General features: G+C 49.3%; 1 protein-coding gene across 1 annotated transcript in view; it reads right to left on the reverse strand.

Moving 5' to 3' along the window:
* The window catches only part of MYO1D (myosin ID), a 159,751-nt gene that overhangs the window by 43,492 nt on the left and 97,355 nt on the right, over positions 1-18,904 (reverse strand). The window contains exon 21 of the mRNA XM_056512053.1: positions 16,093-16,247. Within this exon, the coding sequence (XP_056368028.1) occupies positions 16,093-16,247 (155 nt within the window). The remainder of the gene's footprint in view (positions 1-16,092; positions 16,248-18,904) is intronic.

An 18,904-nucleotide genomic window follows, 5' to 3' on the forward strand; every position in this document is an offset into this window, starting at 1 on the left:
CTGGCTGGGAGAGGGTGGCAAACGTTCCCTCAGCACCTCCAATTCCCTGGCCAGCCTGGGAAAATAACCCCCAGTGCAAGAGTGTTTGCTGAGAAAACAGGAATTATCTGAATTATCCTGAGAATTATCTGAACAGGCTGCCCAGGGCAGGGCTGGAGTCCCCATCCATGGAGGGGTTTAAATGCCCTGTGGATGTGGCACCTGGGGACAGGGGGCAGTGCTGGGGGAACAGCTGGACTCAGATCTTGGAGGGCTTTTCCAACCTGAATCTGTCATCCTGTGGACTTCAAGCACCTGAGTTTGTTATTTACACCTGAACCCAGGGCTTTCCTCTAATAACACAGTTCTTGGGTGACACAGGAAACCAGAAGACATGAGGTAGAGTTTGTTTCATGCATTTTTATCCATGTGCTTAGGAATTCTGTTTGGATTTGAGGTCAGGGAATTTAGGCTGGCATGGAAACACAGCCTGCTCTGTGTGACTGGGTATGAACCCAGAAGGATTCTGGAGTCACCAGAAAAGAACATGTCAGGGGTGATCCCTTAGCCACAGGTTCAGTGGATTCCTACCTCCTGACATTCATGGAATTACAGAACTATGGAATGGTTTGGGTTGGGAGGGACCTCAAAGCCCACCCAGTGCCACCCCTGCCATGGCAGGGACACCTCCCACTGTCCCAGCTGCTCCCAGCCCTGTCCAGCCTGGCCTGGGACACTGCCAGGGATGGGGCATGATACTCTTTGCAAAGGATTCCATGGTAATTCCATGAAATTCCATGGTAATTTCACTCAATCCTAAATTCACAAACTGCAGCAAACACAGCCCTGTCCTTCCAACCACAGCAGTGCAGGGCACTGGGCAGTGAGTAGGAACATCCAAGCCTTCCTCTAAATGAATTGGTAAAGAGGGAAACAAATGAATTGGTAAAGAGGGAAACCAGGAAGACTTGAGAGGTGCAATTATAAAGTTGGAGTGAGTCCAGATGAGACCACAAATGTGCTCCAGGGGCTGGAGCCCCTCTCCTCTGGAGCCAGGCTGGGAGAGCTGGGGATGTTCAGCCTGGAGGAGCTCCAGGGAGAGCTCAGAGCCCCTTCCAGGGCTAAAGGGGCTCCAGGAGAGCTGGAGAGGGACTGGGGACAGGGATGGAGGGACAGACACAGGGAATGGCTCCCAGTGCCCAGGGCAGGGCTGGGCAGGATATTGGGCAGGAATTGTTCCCTGGAGGGTGGGCAGGGCTGGCACAGGGTGCCCAGAGCAGCTCCTGCCCCTGGATCCCTGGCAGTGCCCAAGAAGCTCCCTGGGACAGTGGGAGGTGTCCCTGCCCATGGGGTGGGAATGGATGGGCTTTAAATTCCCTTCCCTCCAGAACCATTCCATGATTCTATGAATATGCAAAATGCTGATGACTTCCCATCCTGCACTGCAAACCCATTTACAACCACCCTACAAGAACGTACCAGAGTAGGTGTAAAGCATGTGTTAAATAAATAATCACCTCTGCTAGAGTATTTTCACCAGAAAAAATAAAATATGCTCAACACAAGCCTTTGACAACAAAGTTCAGACTCTCCAGGAGAGAACTAAGAGTCTAATTTTCCTGAAAAACAAACAGAAAAATTATCAAAAGATGAAGGCATCCCATGATTTAATGGCATCACTTCAAACAATAGCACTGCCTGCAGTCAGAGCACGAAGCAGGGAGACCAAAAATGGGAATAATACATCACAAGTGGAGGAGAAAAAGGAAGCCTAAATGATGCAATAAAAAATAAAGCATGTCTTTGAGAGACTCCAGTTAAACAAGCGAGGGGCCACGTTGTGCATTCATTATCATTCCAGCAGCAATTCCCTGGAGACTGGAGCCAGCAGCACTGCAGCACACACCAAGGCAGCAGCAAAGAGCATTTTAAGTAGGTCACCAGTAAATATGATCACAGTGGAGCTTTTTTTGTTGTTGTTTTTTATTTGCTGTCAGTCACTGGGGCCCTTAACTAAGGAAAAAGCTGGAGAAGGAAAGAACTGGTGGAAGAGAAGAGAGGTGGGCAGAATTCCAGGGGAAAATGTGTGGCAGCTTCCTGAAAGCAGCTGTGCACTCCTGGGATCACACCAGCACCACAGGGAGCTCCCAGTACAGAACTGGGTGTTCAGAGGAAGGATGAGAACAATGGGATTTAATGGAATCAGAGCATTATCCTCTTTCCTTTCAGATTCCTTCCCCACATCTCAGGATTTCTGTGCTGAGAAAATCAACCTCAAAGCACCCACCCAGTGACTCCTACCCAGACCTACAGTGGGGAGGGAGGGAGGGAGGGAGGGAGGGAGGGAGGAAGGAAGGAAGGAGGGAAGGAGGGAAGGAAGGAAGGAAGGAAGGAAGGAAGGAAGGAAGGAAGGAAGGAAGGAAGGAAGGAAGGAAGGAAGGAAGGAAGGAAGGAAAAAAAGAGAAAGCTCTGGGGAGCATCATGTGCTGTGTAGGGATGGGACAGAGATGGGAGGAGGAGGATGCCTGTGGCTCCTTGTGCTGGGAGGCCAAGGCCAAGGGCAGCTCAGAGAGCCCCAGACTGAGTGGCCAGCCCACCCAGCAGGAAATGCCCCATCCCCAAAGCCCAGCCCCTGCCCCTTCCCTGCCCCCTGCACTCCTGGATGCCCCAAAGCAGGACCCCATCCCCAGCTGCTCTGCTCCCACACTTGGGCAGCCACTGCCCCCAGCCCTGCCACAGCCCAGCTGCAGCAGGAGCTCCCAGGGCCAACAGGAGGGGAGCACAGGGAGCAGCAAGGAGACCCCAGCTCACTGTCACTGTCAGCTGTTGCTGTTTGACACCCACCCATTCAATCAAAAAAAAACCAAACCAGCACTTTGCTCCCAAGCCTTGGCTGGAGGAGCCTGGGAGCAGCCAGTGCTGGCCCTCAGGGACACAAGCAGAGAGGGAGATTCACAAAATGAAAGCTGGAGCATTTGAGGAGTTTTCTGGAACATTCTCCACACCTGGTGCATATCCAGAGCTCCTTCCACCCCAGCACTCCCCATTAGTGGGAAGGGAAACAGGCCCATGACAGCACAAAAACTCATCAGGCTGGATGGATCTGAATGTGGAAGCACCAGGTGCTCTTTGGGCTTTTCCTAATTTGGTTTTTATCACCTGAATTGTAATTCCCTCTCAGCACTGCAGCTCCCAAATTAAATCCCTGAAGGAAGGATGAATTGAAAGGGGGTGAAATCTGTAGTGAAAGCTATTCCCTCCACACCCATTCCAGCCACAGACTGTGGGGAGGTGAGGGACCCTCAAATAAACCTCTCCCTGTGCCTGCATGGGCAACAAACCCCAAACTCCCCAAGGAGCTGGACTTGGTGATCCTCCTGGGCCCAGCTCAGGATACTCTGGGATTCTGTGACCCTGAGAAGCTCCTTTTGCCAACTACTTATCAATCCAGTGAGTGTGGCAGGGGGAAAAATGGCTCATTGCTCTTCCCTGGGGAGGAGCTGAGGGCTGACACCCTGGAGATGCTGGAAGCACCTCTGACTGCAGGAACCCCACAGGGACCCCCAGGAGCAGGCAGGAACCCCACAGGGACCCCCAGGAGCAGGCAGGTTGGTCCTGTGTGCCCAGAGGACACCACAGAGCTGCCCCAGAGCAGGGGCTGGGGCTGGGGGAGGAGGGCAGCACTGCAGCACTGCCTGGCACACCAAAGAGCAGGATGCAGATGTGGCACTGCTGGCAGCAGCTCAGCCCTGAGGCTGTTTTGCTGTGCTGAGCTGTCCCCACACATCCCTCACAGCCCTGGCTGCTCAGACAGCACAGGCAGCACCTGGATCACTGCCAGCCCTGCCCTGTCCCTCAGCCTGCTGCCAGCAGCACTTCTCCAGGTGACATTCTCCAGGGGCCAGCAGCACTTTAAGGTGACATTTTCCACCATGGAATTTTTTTTTTTTTTTTTTTAAAGCACCTTGAAAGGATCCCACAGCTCAGAGCCCAGCACAGCACAGAAACTGGGCATAACAGAGTCCCCAAACCTTCCTGGGAGTGGGGCAGACAACATCAGGATCCTGCCAGCACATCTGATGGGGAGAGGAGCCCAAACCCCAGCTGGCTCCTCTGGGTGGGATTTATCCCAGAAACCAGGATGGGAAGGACCTTACAGCCCACCCAGTGCCACCCCTGCCATGGCAGGGACACCTCCCACTGTCCCAGGCCTGTCCAGCCTGGCTGTGGACACCCCCAGGGATGAACTTCTGCACCCCATGTCCCACAGCCACCCTTCCCAGCCCAGCTTCCCTTTTGCTGCTGGGAACTGGGGATTTCCTCCAGCACAGGCAGTGCTGTGGGAATAGGAAAATGGAAGTTTCTGCTATTACAAACCTCTTCCTTATCTGGCCCTGGGCTCTGTGCAGTGTGTTCATTATCACAAATTTTTATTTTCAGTCTTGAGCCGCAGCTCTCGGTGCTTTTCAACACTTGGAAAGTTTGACACCAATCCACACTTTTTTCTTTTCCTGGAAATGTTCAGAAACCACGTGGATGTGGTACTTGGGTGATGAACAGAGTGCTGCTGCTGCACTGACACTTGGACTTGATCATCTTAAAGGTCTTTTCCAGCTTTAATGATTCCATGAACCATCACCCTGCCCCCATTAACCACCTGACAGAACAGGAAGCATCTCCTGAAAGGTGCTGGATGCTACAAACATGGGCCCAAATCCTCTGCTGCATCCCAGAATCACAGAATCCCAGACTGGTTTAAAGCCCACCCAGTGCCACCCCTGCCATGGCAGGGACACTGCCAGGGATCCAGGGGCAGGAGCTGCAGGGGCACCCTGTGCCAGGGCCTCACCTCCCTCACTGCAAAAAGCTTCTTTATTTGGGGAAAAAAATGAGAGAAAAAAAAAAAGGGTTTTCCACAGCAGCACTCCCCTCTGTTTATTTTCCTCTCACTTAATTCAGCACTAAAACATCCTATTTGGATAATAAATTATTACAGCCAGCTCCCCAGCTCTGGGCAGGAGCAGAGGCTCTCAGCCTGACTCCAGGAACAAAGCAGATTTACAAGAAATTTGCCTCAGCTCATCCTCAATGCATCTGTTTTCAAAAGGGGGAAAAAAGCAATGTTTAAGCAACAGCAAATCAAAAGTGATTTAAGGATCTGAAGGGTTGAAATGAAGCCAACACATTAAAACTCACCACAAAATTACCATAACTGCACTTATGCAAATCTTTCTTATATTACATCAAAACCCCAGCACAGCTTAATTTAGGAATTTGGCAGAGCAAAGGGGAATGAGGACAGCCATGGACCAAACACTCAGAAATGTGGGTAAGAAATGACAACCTGGTGTAGGAGGATTTGTACAGAGAGCAACACTCCAGGCTCAGTAGATTAAGTTGATCTACTTCAGTTTTACACCAGGAACATGATTTTTTTCCAGCCTGCTTTACAGCATGAGCCTCAAACCTTTAGCACACAGATTTAATTCTGTATCTGTTGCAAAAAACAAAATAAAAGCTCTAAAATCTGTCAAGCAATAAATGGTTTTGTCTTTTTTTTCCAATACAGCCACATTTAAATTCTAATTTATTTGATCTCAGCTTCAGAAGGAATTGTTTGGAGCCAATGTTCTTGCTTAGATCTGCTTAAAAAGGTCCTCAGACATTTCCAAAAATGCCAAGCCCCAAGCTCAGAGTCTTCAGCATATTCAGATTTTATCAGTGGGATCCTCCACACCCATCCAGAAAAAACCCAAACCTCTCCTCTAAGCCTAACATTTGATTTATGTGAAAAATCACTGATTAGAATCACTAAATAAACTGAAGTCATTAAACAGAATAATTTTCTGGGATCCCAATGACTTCTGACAGAGCAGTCACAGAAACACCAGTACCTTAGGGAGAGCTCAGGAGATGCAATGAGCTGGACCAGAGGAGAACTGGAGGAAGGAAAGCTGAAAGAACAGTTTTGGCTCTGTTGAAAATTCCACAGAGCAGAAGCTTTGAAGAAGAAAGCTTTGATATTGTGCATTTTCATGATACTTTGTTTTATGTAAGAACGTAAAAAGTGACTGGATCAAATATCCAATATATTAATCAATATTAACATTTAATATTACCTTTACTATTAAGAAGAAAAATGCATCTATTACTTATTATTTCAAACATGACCAACCTACTGATCCTCTTTATTTTATTAAATTTCCATGTCCCTAAAAATATTAAGGCCTTGAAAACCATTGGTGCTCTCCATTTTACAGAAACCTCTTTGGGACTGATACTCAGAGCTCTCTCAGACTGAAGGAGCTTTTCCTGAGCTTGGCTCAGGCTCTGGTCCATGGAGCTTTATTGGGAATAATGAGAGTCAAGGTGGGAAACCAAGGTGGGAAACCCAGCCTGGATCATCTCACTGGGAACAAAGGGGCTGCACAACTCCTGGTAATATTTTAGCATCAGCCATGAGCCATTTTTTGTGCCTGGAGCTTTGTGAGCAGCTCCTGGTGCTCCAGCCCAGCCCAGCCCTTCCACAGCCCAGGGGGACACGGGAACAGGGCAGGGCTGGGTCCCTCAGCTGCTGAGCCTGGGCACAGCAGGAGCTGCACAACTTGGGAGCTTTGTGTGGACACCTAAATCCATCTGTGTGTGTCTGGGGTCCAAACCTGGCTGATGGCAGCAGCAGCTCAGGGCTGCACACCCAGAGCAGCCAGGGGGTTGTCCCTGTCCAGGGCTGCAGCCAGGGAGGATTGTCTCTCCTGTCCCTGTCCAAAACTGCAGCCAGGGGGATTGTCCCTCCTGTCCCTGTCCAGAACTGCAGCCAGGGGGGATTGTCCCTCCTGTCCCTGTCCAGGGCTGCAGCCAGGGGGAATTGTCCCCTTGTCCCTGTCCAGAACTGCAGCCAGGGGGGATTGTCCCTCCTGTCCCTGTCCAGGGCTGCAGCCAGGGGGGATTGTCCCTCCTGTCCCTGTCCAGAACTGCAGCCAGGGGGGATTGTCCCTCCTGTCCCTGTCCAGAACTGCAGCCAGGGGGAATTGTCCCTCCTGTCCCTGTCCAGGGCTGCAGCCAGGGGGGATTGTCCCTCCTGTCCCTGTCCAGAACTGCAGCCAGGGGGGATTGTCCCCTTGTCCCTGTCCAGGGCTGCAGCCAGGGGGAATTGTCCCTCCTGTCCCTGTCCAGGGCTGCAGCCAGGGGGGATTGTCCCCTTGTCCCTGTCCAAAACTGCAGCCAGGGGGGATTGTCCCTCCTGTCCCTGTCCAGGGCTGCAGCCAGGGGGAATTGTCCCTCCTGTCCCTCTCCAGGAGCTGCTTCCCAGCTCAACTCCTCTCAGCTCCAGCACATACATGGCACGAATCTCCATCCCCTCCCCACACCCACACCAACCCAGAACACCCGAGTTTCCTGTGGCTGAGCTTTGGGGCAGGGCTGGCACAGGGTGCCCCTGCAGCTCCTGCCCCTGGATCCCTGGCAGTGTCCCAGGCCAGGCTGGGCAGGGCTGGGAGCAGCTGGGACAGTGGGAGTGTCCCAGCCATGGCAGGGGTGGCACTGGGTGGGCTTTAAACCAGTCTGGGATTCTGTGATTCTGGGATGCAGCAGAGGATTTGGGCCCATGTTTGTAGCATCCAGCACCTTTCAGGAGATGCTTCCTATTCTGTCAGGTGGTTAATGGGGGCAGGGTGATGGTTCATGGAATCATTAAAGCTGGAAAAGACCTTTAAGATGATCAAGTCCAAGTGTCAGTGCAGCAGCAGCACTCTGTTCATCACCCAAGTACCACATCCACGTGGTTTCTGAACATTTCCAGGAAAAGAAAAAAGTGTGGATTGGTGTCAAACTTTCCAAGTGTTGAATGAGCACCGAGAGCTGCGGCTCAAGACTGAAAATAAAAATTTGTGATAATGAACACACTGCACAGAGCCCAGGGCCAGATAAGGAAGAGGTTTGTAATAGCAGAAACTTCCATTTTCCTATTCCCACAGCACTGCCTGTGCTGGAGGAAATCCCCAGTTCCCAGCAGCAAAAGGGAAGCTGGGCTGGGAAGGGTGGCTGTGGGACATGGGGTGCAGAAATTCCACATCCTCAGGGGTGATCCATTAATTGCTTTAATTTCTGATCATAAATGTCTCAAGGAGAGCAGGGAGCTGTCTCAAGGAGAGCCTCATAATATGACAGAAAATGTTGAGGGCTCTAAAAAGAAAATGTTCATATTTAAGGGTCTGAGGCTTCTGAAACCCTGAGGGAGGAGCAGGAGGAGGAGGAGGAGGAGGAGGTGGATGGCTTTGAATTTTCTGCTCTAGGACTGTCTCACCTCACAGTCTCAAAGCTGCTCTTTCCCCCCAGACCACAAAAAATCCAGTTTCACCCTAGTGCTTTAGCTTGTCCAAGGATGGAAAGGATTCCTCTGTTTAACCCAGCAGGTCCTTTAGATGGAGACAGGGAATGAACTGGGAAACTCAAAGAACTCTGCAAAAGGTCACTGAGAGCAAGCACCTCTTGTATAAAATCCCACTGGGGTGGTGGGCTGGGCAGCACCTGTGGCCACTGGAGATCTATTTCTCAGGAATTACAGTTATGAGGAAAGATGGGTCCAAATTCCCAAAGTAATCCACGATTTTTAAGTGCCCTGGGGAAGACTTCCTGAACACAAAACAATTCCAGGAAACCCCAATCAACAGCATGGGAATATCAATTCCTGCAGCACCTCAAGCCCCAGTAGCTTCATTTTTACCAAGAGCTCCCTCCCACCTCCCAGGAGGACCCTGGACATGGAGCTGGAGCATCCAGGAGCTGCTTAGAGAAGGGAAAGCACCAAAGTTACACAGGGATGCTGCAATAAAGGATAAAAAAGAATAAAACTGAATCTTCTTTCCAGAGGGTTTTGGACAAAATTGGTGCTGACACTCAATGGTAGCAGGGCACAGGCAGATCAGGGAAGGAAAACTGACCAATAGACCTCTCTGGACTCAAAGGAAGGCCATGAAATACAATTAATTGTTACTATTTATGTTATCAGAGACAAGAATTGACTTTTAAATGCAGAGGCCAGGACTCAAATAAAGGATTCACACAAACTCATTGGCTGCTGAGAGCCCAAACCCCTTCCCTGAGCTCACTGTGTTCTCAATATCACAAATCCAGGACTGAGGGAGACAAATATTTTTTCCCATGTCAGGAACACATTGAGATATGCAACAAAAAACTACTTTTCCACAGGAATGTGTGCTGGGGAGGCTTCCCTGGCCAGGGACACTCAGGGGATGAGCAGCAGCAGCAGTGGGAAGATGAGTTTTAGGGAAGGGAATGATCCTCTTCCAAGTTCCTTCATGAGTTCCCTTCCCACAGGACAAGGGTTTGGAAAATCTCAGTTGCAACAAGAGTTTTCCAGGATGTAAAACAATTAAAGCAGAGACAGAGTCTCATCAGGGTGCTGTAATCCCACCTCTCCATGCCCTGGAGCCACTCAAAACAACAAATCTTGCATTTGTTTTCCAAAGCAAAACTCATTTCTCAACCCCAGTTACAACAGAGGAATTGCCAGAGATGATTACTGGGGAATCATGGCTTGGGTTGCAAGGGACCTTAAAGATCACACAGGCAGGGACACCTTCCACTATCCCAGGCTGCTCCAACTCTATAAACACCATAAATCAAAGGCAAATCTTTGCTAAAGCCAAGAAAGTTTTTGAAGTCACAAAGACAAGCCAAGAGAATTAAGCAAATTTTTCCAGTTTGTTTAGTTCCCATTTATTTTGTATAAGGAAACTGTTTTTCCTTTGCCACTGCCTTTCTGCAGGGTCAAGTGCTTAAAAGCTGCTTCCTGGGGGTTCAGGCTCCCCCCAGAATCCAGCAGAACTTGCCTGAAAATGGATTATGATTAAAAATGACAAAGCCCCCCCAGCCCTGGCTGGGACCCCATCAGCTCAGGGATCTCCTCAAAGCTTCAGTGACAGATTCATCTGGTGCCAGGGATGCCACCCCAGCCTCTGCCCAGGACATGGTCATTTCCTCAGAAAGAGCCTTTGGGAGCCATGCTCATGTTCTCCTGAACCAGTTTGGGCTCCTCTTCCTTCCTTTCTCCCAAAAATCCATCATTAATATCCCCATGGTCCCCTCCTGACTGTCCCTGGCTACATAAAAGATGCTCCTTGAATCTCAGCAGTTAATCAAGGTTACTATCAGAGAAAGGTAAACAGTTTTAAAAGAAAGAAACAATCTTAAACTGATTAAAATTAGCCCAGTTTTGATAGCAAAAAGCATCTTTATATAACAAATTGAAGGTTTAACCCCTGATCACCTGATTCCTGGGCCTGAGCCAAAGGTTTGTCCCTCCACATCAGTGGGAAAAAAAAATGAAATAAGAATTCTTTAATCTATTTTAATCAAATGATTTGTATTCCAGACTGGGATCATCATTGAGCTGAGAATTTTTTTCCTAAACAATCAAAATCACCCCAAGTTGAATCTCCTCTGGTTTTGTTTACAGACAGAACCAAAAATGTACCAAATGCTTCTGCTCTCACTGAAAATGAGTATTTATGGGGTGTTTGTCTCCATCTCTGTGACATAGCCCTGAAAATGGGTATTTATGGGGTGTTTGTCTCCATCTCTGAGACAAAGCCCTCTGCATTCAGACTAAATAACAAAATCAGCTCTGGGAGCATCACCTCAAACATCACCTCTGAGATAATGGCAATATTTAAACCCCTGCACTTCACTGTGCTTGCAGAAGCTTTGTTTGCCACCACTGGTGCAAAGAGCAAAACATCAGAAAAACCCATCTGTGAGTTCTCTTTGTACCAAACAGATCCAAGCTCCCCAGATCCCTGCAGCTCTGGGAGGATTTACCTGACAGTAACTTCTGAATAATGCTGCACCCCAGTTTGGAGCAGTTCCAGTTCCATGCCTGAAGCTCTGAATGCCAGGGAAGCAATCTAAATGCTCTTTTTTTTTTCTTCCCCCCTAGCAAAGGCTTTTCTGAGTGCCTCCCCCAGCCCCAGCTGGTTTTGGGTTTCCCTACACCCACCCAAGGGATGAGCAGCCTCTGGTGACCCCCTGAGGTGTGACCCTGCTTCTCCCCTGCCAGGCTCCTGCTCTGCTCACAGCTCAGCAGGAAAAGCTGGAATCCCACTGGTATCCCCGTGTGCTGAGGGAGGCACAGAGATGTTTTGGGATGTGCTTCCCCAGGCAAGTCCAGCTTGCAATGGAAGCCTGGGAAACCTGGGCCTGTTTCATCTGCTTTGGAAAGGCTGAGGGCACAGATTTCCCCCAGGTTTTTTTACACCTCTGTTAACAGATGTGCATGCATAGAATTTCCTACATTTTAGATAAATATAAACATATTTTTCCCCAATTCTTGCAGATATTTTGGGCCCTGGCACAGGGTGCCCAGAGCAGCTCCTGCCCCTGGATCCCTGGCAGTGTCCCAGGCCAGGCTGGACAGGGCTGGGAGCAGCTGGGACAGTGGGAGGGGTCCCTGCCATGGCAGGGGTGGCACTGGGTGGGCTTTGAGTTCCCTTCCACCCAAAACCACCCCAGGATTCTGGGACATGTGCCCTTCTATATATATACGTGGATTTTCCCAATTTAAGTCTGTAATTTATGAATCAATTCCACCTGCACAGCCACACTCCTGTGTTACAGTGACACTAAATCCAACACCCAAACATCTCCACTTCCCCAGCCAAAGAAACTGCTGCCACCTCACTCACACAATGAAGTGCAGGGATGGAGCACAGGGACAGCACTCAGGGCAGGAGGAAGGGACAGGTGAGGATCACCAGGAGCCTGTGCAAACCACAGCCCCTGGGGCAGCCTGAGATCCCTCTGTGTGAATTCCTGCTCCATCAGTACCAGAGCCAGCACTCCAGGGTAAGGCCCCAGAACTAAACAAGATGAATCCAGGGCACACTAATGATTAAAATTGGCTGACAGATCCCAAAGCACAATGGAAAATACAAAATTATCCTCAGGCAAGTGATTTTCTGCTGGAGTTTTGCAGGGATTGCTTTGACTGCTCTTTTAACTCCCCCTTCCCTCCAGGAAGCCTGGAATGGGCCCGAGGGCTGCAGACAATGTGGGGATCAGGGAACAGAAAGCATTGGAGAGCAGGGCAGCTCCCTGAGGCCAACAGGGCAGCCAGACAGAACAGACCCTGCCTGCTCCCACGGGGCAGGGAATGACCCCTGGCAGCTTCCCTGGGACACCTGAGCACGCCAGGGCTCAGATCCCCCTCCTCAGCTGGAGCCACAGCATGGGGAGAGCACAGGGAGCTGACCAGGGTGGGTCATCCCAGGTGAAGAGCACCCAGAAATTCCTCAGTGCCCTGCATGATCATCTTCTAGAGCCTGAGGGGCTGTGAGCATGTAAAATGGAAAGGGTAAATATAACCTTTCCCTTCTACACCCACCCCCCTCCTCCAAGAGCTCCTCAGGTCCCTTTTCCCAGCCCAGCACTGCAGGGATGCTGTGCCACCCCAGAGCTCCAGAGCTGCTCCTGCCTTGGCAAAGCCCTGAGCTCTCAGTCACCTTTGCTTCCTGCTGGCACCAAGGGCAGAAACACAACCCTGATTTCACACAGCTGCCCCTGCAAGGGACCCCTGGATCTCCCCAGCTCTTGCAGGCACTCACTGGATCCCTGGGCTCTGGCAGGAGATGCCCATCCCCGGGTGGAGACAGTCAGAAAACTCCCAGAGAGCTCAGGCTCACACTGCTTTGCAGGAAAACATGAACTTACTGCAGCTACTACATCAACCTACCATCTCCATCTACCTCATCCAGCTTCCCATCATTTCTACTGGGAATTCAGCTGCTCTGTAAAAAAAAACTCAAATCCAGCTGACTCAGTCGAAGTGTGACTTGAACTCCTTTTAACTCCATTAAAAACATTACAGCTCACAGAGACCTCATGTTAGTTTTTCCCTGTATAACACTTACTTGTGAACCACAGTCTCAAAGTAAGACAATTCCTACCAGGAATAACTTTCAAAAGACACAGCTTCATGAAGGTTTCATGGGTGATGCAAAGAAATGTGAACTTAGGCAAAACATTCCCAAATGTGAAGCCTTTATGCCCAAGCCAGCTGCAGAATGCAGCATTGAGAGATGTGCCCCCTATAATTGTTCTAAAACATCCAAGCTATTTCTTGCTGAAAATATCCAAATTTCCCAAATAGATGTGTCAGCACTGAAGCTTCCAGTTCAAAGAGTTTGGAATAAAAAATAAAACCTGATGGAAAGCATCTAAGAATGAGAAGGTTTGGGTGTCCTCAGCTCAGGTGACAGCAGCAGCCTCCCCCTCCCCTTTCCTACAACACAGAATGGCACTGAACTCACATGATTTTATTACAGACAGTTACAGGATCATCACCTACCACCCCCACACAAACACAGGTGTCTGTGACACCTCAGCTTTGCTAAAACCTCCCAGCAGGGATTCAGGCTGGGTGCTGGAAATTACTTTTAATGAGAGAGAGCCCTGGAACCCACGGGAGCTGCTCCCACAAGTCAGGCAGAGCAGAGCTCTTAAACCCCACCATGGGTGGGATCTTCCAAGCAACTGCCCCTTCAGGCTCAAGGTTTTCCTGCTGGTTCTAGTCTCAGCTCACAGGAGCCCCTCCTTGGGCAGGACAGAGAAACCCGACCCTGCCAGGGGCACGAGGCCCCCAGCTAATCCTGGCTAATGAGGAACTCCCCAGCAAGGCTCAGCTAATCCCATTCACTGACAGGAGATTTTGGACTCTAGGAAAATGGAAAGTGATGGAAAACATGAATATATTTCTGAATGTTTTGATTTAAAGAAGTATTGGGTTGATGTGGCCAGAAATGTGAATTCTGTCCCATCTGTTAACCCAGCAGGGCAGTGACCCTGATCTCCTGGCACACATTATCTGCTCATGGGCCATCTTTAAACCAGCTGGGCAATCATCTTTATCTTCCCACAGCCCATCCTCCCTCCAGGAGATATCTCCTGTTCATGGCCACTGAGTCCCAGGGCATGACTGATAAAATTCCATCATCCCACTGGGAGATGCTCCAGCCAGGGGAGGAGCCAAGCCTTTCCTACCCAGATAAAAACTGAGATTTGGGACACCAAGGGACCTTCTTTCCACTGGATTCCAGAGGAAAACCAGACCTTTGCACATCATCCCTGGAGCTTCAGAGGAAACTGCACCTTCTCCAGGAGCACTGCTCCAGCTGAACCACATCTGCCCCTGCAGGAGGATGCAGCCACCATTGAATGGGACTGTGCCAACACCCTGACTGACTGACGGGTGTCAGCTTGGATTCTGACTCTGGCAGGGTTGGGATTGTTCTGTGTAATACTGTATTTCTATTTTAATTTTCCTAGTAAAGAACTGTTATTCCTAATTCCCATATCTTTGCCTGAGAGTCCCTTAATTTCAAAATTATAATAATTTGGAGGGAGGGGTTTTACATTCTCCATTCCAAAGAGAAGCTTCTGCCTTTATTGGCAGACACCTGTCCTTCACACCAGGACAAAAGATATGGCTTTGAAGGGGGAAACCATGACATTTATATATTTGGGAAACTAAATGCAAGTTGTCCTGTGCATTGCCCTTCATCCAGGAACTTGTATTGGATGTTGGAGAAAAATGGGCTTCTACACCAGCTCTCCCATTTACCCAGCTGAGATTTGTCATTTGAAGCACTAAAATAATGCTAATATTGTGTTAAGTGGAGCTGATCAGCACATAAATGTATTTAACTGCCATTCTGCTACAGACAGTGATTAGATTAAATCTAATTCTTTTTAAAGATAGAAATGTCATTGCTAAAATCAGTGTAAGAAACTGGAAATCAGCAGTTTCCACCTTCAGGAGAACGGTGCAATGTCTCAGGCTGATGGTCACAACATCCTTTGTTGAAATGGGGCTGAGTGGGGACAGGTGACACAAGGGCTGGTGCTTGGGGGACCCATCTGAGCAAAAGGAAAAGCAATTCTGGGTAACTGGACACTGAACCCAGGAGCTGGAGTGTCACCAACAGTGTCACAGCCTGTCCCCACACCAGAGACCTGGGGCGGCCCCAAGGACCATCAGCCACCTGAAGGTGCTGGAAGAACTCCAGGGATTTCCAGGACTCCCAAATAAAGTGCATTGCTTTACAGAACCTCCTGAGCCTGCAGGAGCAGCTGCCTTTGACATTAAATTATATTTAGGTAAAAGCAAAAGCAGAGAATATTTTCTGTTGCTTTGCACACTGAATTTCCCCAAGCAAGTGATGCCAATGCTGAGAATTCACTTCAATGGACTCAGCCCCTGTCTCAAGGAGCACAGCCAGTCCTGAACTTCACACCCTGGTGGTGAGAGGGGGCTGGACCAGCACAATTTTGAATTCATGGAAAAATACCCAGGGACCTAAAGTGGCCAAAATTTCCTCTCATTTTTCTGCCACTCACAGCTCTGTATGAAGATTTACCTATGAAGACTCCACTGTGTCAGTCCTGTGGAGCTTGTGAACAGCCAAGCCAAGGCTGCACGTGCTGAGCAGCATCACTGCTCTTGGGAATCTCCTCTGGAGGAGCCAAGGAATAATCCCTAGGTCTGCTCACCCCACACCCTGTTTCTCCCTGGAGTTCCTTTCTGTGGCTGCAGTGCACAGCCTGGTGCTGGAGTGGGCAGCCTGGAATTCTCTCCTGGGATCCAGGTGACTCTGGCTGCTCCAGGAGCTCAGTCCCAGATATCCCCATACCTGATCACCAGCTTTGGCTCAGGGATTTACCAGACAGACAGACTTCAGGGAGCAGAGATGACACTGCACAGCTCAAGCAATAAATCACCTGCTGCTGCTGGGGCAATCTGAGCAAAGAAAAGCTCCATCTTAATTTTAAATGTGAAGAGTTTGGCTGTAGGAAGCCCTCAGGAGCCACTGTGACACACTCTGAGTGCACCTGCAGTGATATTTGTCCCCCACACCCCTGTGGCTGTCACACACACAGGGAAGGCAGAAGAGGCAACACAGTGTTGTAGGTAAAAGCTGTGTCCCAAAAATGGCAGGATTGCAGAAGTACCCCAGCTCCAGCTGGAGCCCAGCACCTGAGTGACTCCAGGGATGCTCTGGCACTTGGGGAGGGGTCCAGCAGCCCCACTCCTGCACTGACCTCTTGAAGTGACTGGCCAGGACTCCCACGAGCTCCCCGACCCTGCTGTCGCTGGAGGGGTCGTTGCTGAAGAGACAAACGATGAGATCCTTGTTGTCCTTGGTGTGGAACACCACCAGCTGGTCCTTCCCATTGGAGACACTCAGCCCCACCAGCTGTGGAGAGAAAGGCAAAACAACATTGGCTGTGCTGATATGAAAGTGTTGATGCCCCTGGATCCCTGGCAGTGTCCCAGGCCAGGCTGGGACAGTGGGAGGTGTCCCTTTAAGGTGCTTCCAAGCCAAGCCCCTCCATGATTCCCTGATTCCCTGATTCCCTGGCCCTTTGCCCCTGCCAGGCTGGTTCTCTCCTCTCCAGGACACTCCCAGCCTGGGAGCTGAGGGGTGGCAGTGGGTGGGTGCCCCCAGCAGCTGAGTGAGGTGAAACAACAGTGGCTGTGAGGAATTCAGCAGCCTGGGAGGTGTGAGGGAGTGTCCCCCAGCCAGCCTGGGATGGCTCCCAGCAGCTCCTGTGTCACTGCTGTGCCCCTCTCCCTCCCCAGGGCCATGGGGTGCCCGGCACCAGCTGCTCTCCCAGCAGCCCCAGGTAAAAGCTCTCCCCAAACCTCCCCTGGATGCCACCACTGAACCCCACATTCATCATCAGTCTGCCCAAACAGCTCACACAAAAATACCCCAAACCCACACAGCTCCTAAGCAGGTTTTCTCCTTGGATCTTGGACCAGTGAAAAGGGAACATGGTCCCTACAATCCCATTTTACAAACAGAGACAGAGAAGCAACATTCCCAGTCATCCAGCAGAGCTGTGGCACCTGGCAGAGTCACCATCCCTGGGTGTGTTTAGAAAAGACTGGATGTGGCACTGGGGGCCATGGTCTAGTTGAGCTCTTGGGCTGGGTTGGACTCAGTGATCTTGGAGGTCTCTTCCAGCCCAGAGATTCTGGGAATTCTGTGAATCTTCAAACCCACATGTGCTGGAAACCAAAAGTGTCTGACAGCCTCAGGCTGTGCCAGGGGAGGGATACTGGGAGAATTTCTTCAAGTGGTGTCCAGCCCTGCACAGCTGCCCAGGGCAGGGGTGGAGTCTCTGTCCCTGGAAGTGTCCAAAAATGTGTGGATGTGGCACTGGAGGATGTGGTTTGGTGGTGCTGCTGCTACACTTCATGATTTTAAAGGTCTTTTTCAACCTGAACAATTCTGTGCCCTGTGATTTGCAGATAACACAAGAATTTAGGAAGAATGTGAGTTGCAAACCCTGCAAAGCCACAATGATTCCCCTGTTTAGGCATGGATTAAGGTCTGGCTGTTCTGACAAAATAAACAGGTGCAAGGGCTTGGTTTGGGTTTTTTATTTTCTGGCATTTTCTTCTTGTCTCTCAAATAACTGCACTTGGGTCATCAAGAGCTTTGTCATCATCTCACAAAGGAAAAATGGAATTTTTAGGAGGGGCAATCTGGGAGCTCAGGTTATTCAGATGAACATTAGAGAAAGCAAAACAAAGGATCTGTGCTGGGGAAACAAAGTGTAGGGAGGGCAAAAGAAGCCTCAAAAGGCAAGTACAACAAAGCAAAGAAAGGAAAATAGAATAAAATATATAGACTATAATAAATGGGATAAAATACATAGAATATAATACATGGAATAAATAAAATAAAATAAAATAAAATAAAATAAAATAAAATAAAATAAAATAAAATAAAATAAAATAAAATAAAATAAAATAAAATACAATACATAAAATAAAATAAAATAAAATAAAATAAAATAAAATAAAATAAAATAAAATAAAATAAAATAAAATAAAATAAAATAAGAAAGCTAAAAGGATGTTGAGTACAGAGAGAATACAGAGAACTTTCCCTGTCAATTAAAAGGCTCCTCTGAGCCATCCAGGGATTTGCAGAGGGAAGCCCCATTCCCCTACAAGAGAGAGGCACACACAAACCATTTTGTTGAAATTAAAGTCTCATTATTCCCCTGTTTAGGGGCAAAGGCTCCTGTTGCAGGAGCTGTGAGCAGGAATCCAGCTGGAGGTTGCTGACTCCTGCCATGGACGCTGGGGGCTCAGGCTGCTCCCTCTTTGCTGCAGCACTCTCAATGTGTTATTTCCAAGGAAGCTGCCCAGCAGCTCCGGATGCCTCACACATCCCAGAAAAGCCCAGCCCAGCCCAGCAGTGTGGCTGTGCCCTGTTTTTGGGTTGAGACTCCACCCAAGGTCCAGGCCCTGGGATTTTGTTGGTTTCTTACCCCAGGAATGAAGGGCAGCAGCTGCTGACCCTGGAACCCTGGGCAGGGCCCTCCTGCTACCAGTGTCACCAGCACAGGTGGAGTTTATTCCCTGTTCAGGCTATTTTGGGATTATGAAATGCTTTCCAAACAAGTTCCACTTCATGCACAGGCATTAACAGCTGCCTGCCTTTATAGTGTCCCTTAAAATTAATTTACATGTTTAAATACCCTCCTGTGAGCACAATAGCACCACAGGGACTGCTGCCATCAAGGTTTTAAATGTGCAGCGAGTGTGAAAGATGAACAAGTCGCAGTGTTGGATTTGAAAAGGCAATTTAAACATTAATTATTCAACAGAGCCCTGTTAGGAGGCCAAGAGCCCTTCAAAATCTTCCCATTTCACCCCTCCCCACAAGACTCTGTGAGTGAATAAATGCAGCACAAAAGAAATCATTTCAGAGAAGGTGCTTATCTCAGTATTTACCAACACTAATATTGGCCCTGCTTGAAGAGCAGGAGAAAATCCTCAGCTCCTGCAGAACATCCTTTATTATGTTCAGCACTGCTGCTTGGGTGCCTTTTA

This window comes from Oenanthe melanoleuca, chromosome 27 (genome assembly GCF_029582105.1).
Source record: "Oenanthe melanoleuca isolate GR-GAL-2019-014 chromosome 27, OMel1.0, whole genome shotgun sequence".
In the NCBI taxonomy this organism is placed as follows: Eukaryota; Metazoa; Chordata; class Aves; order Passeriformes; family Muscicapidae; genus Oenanthe; species Oenanthe melanoleuca.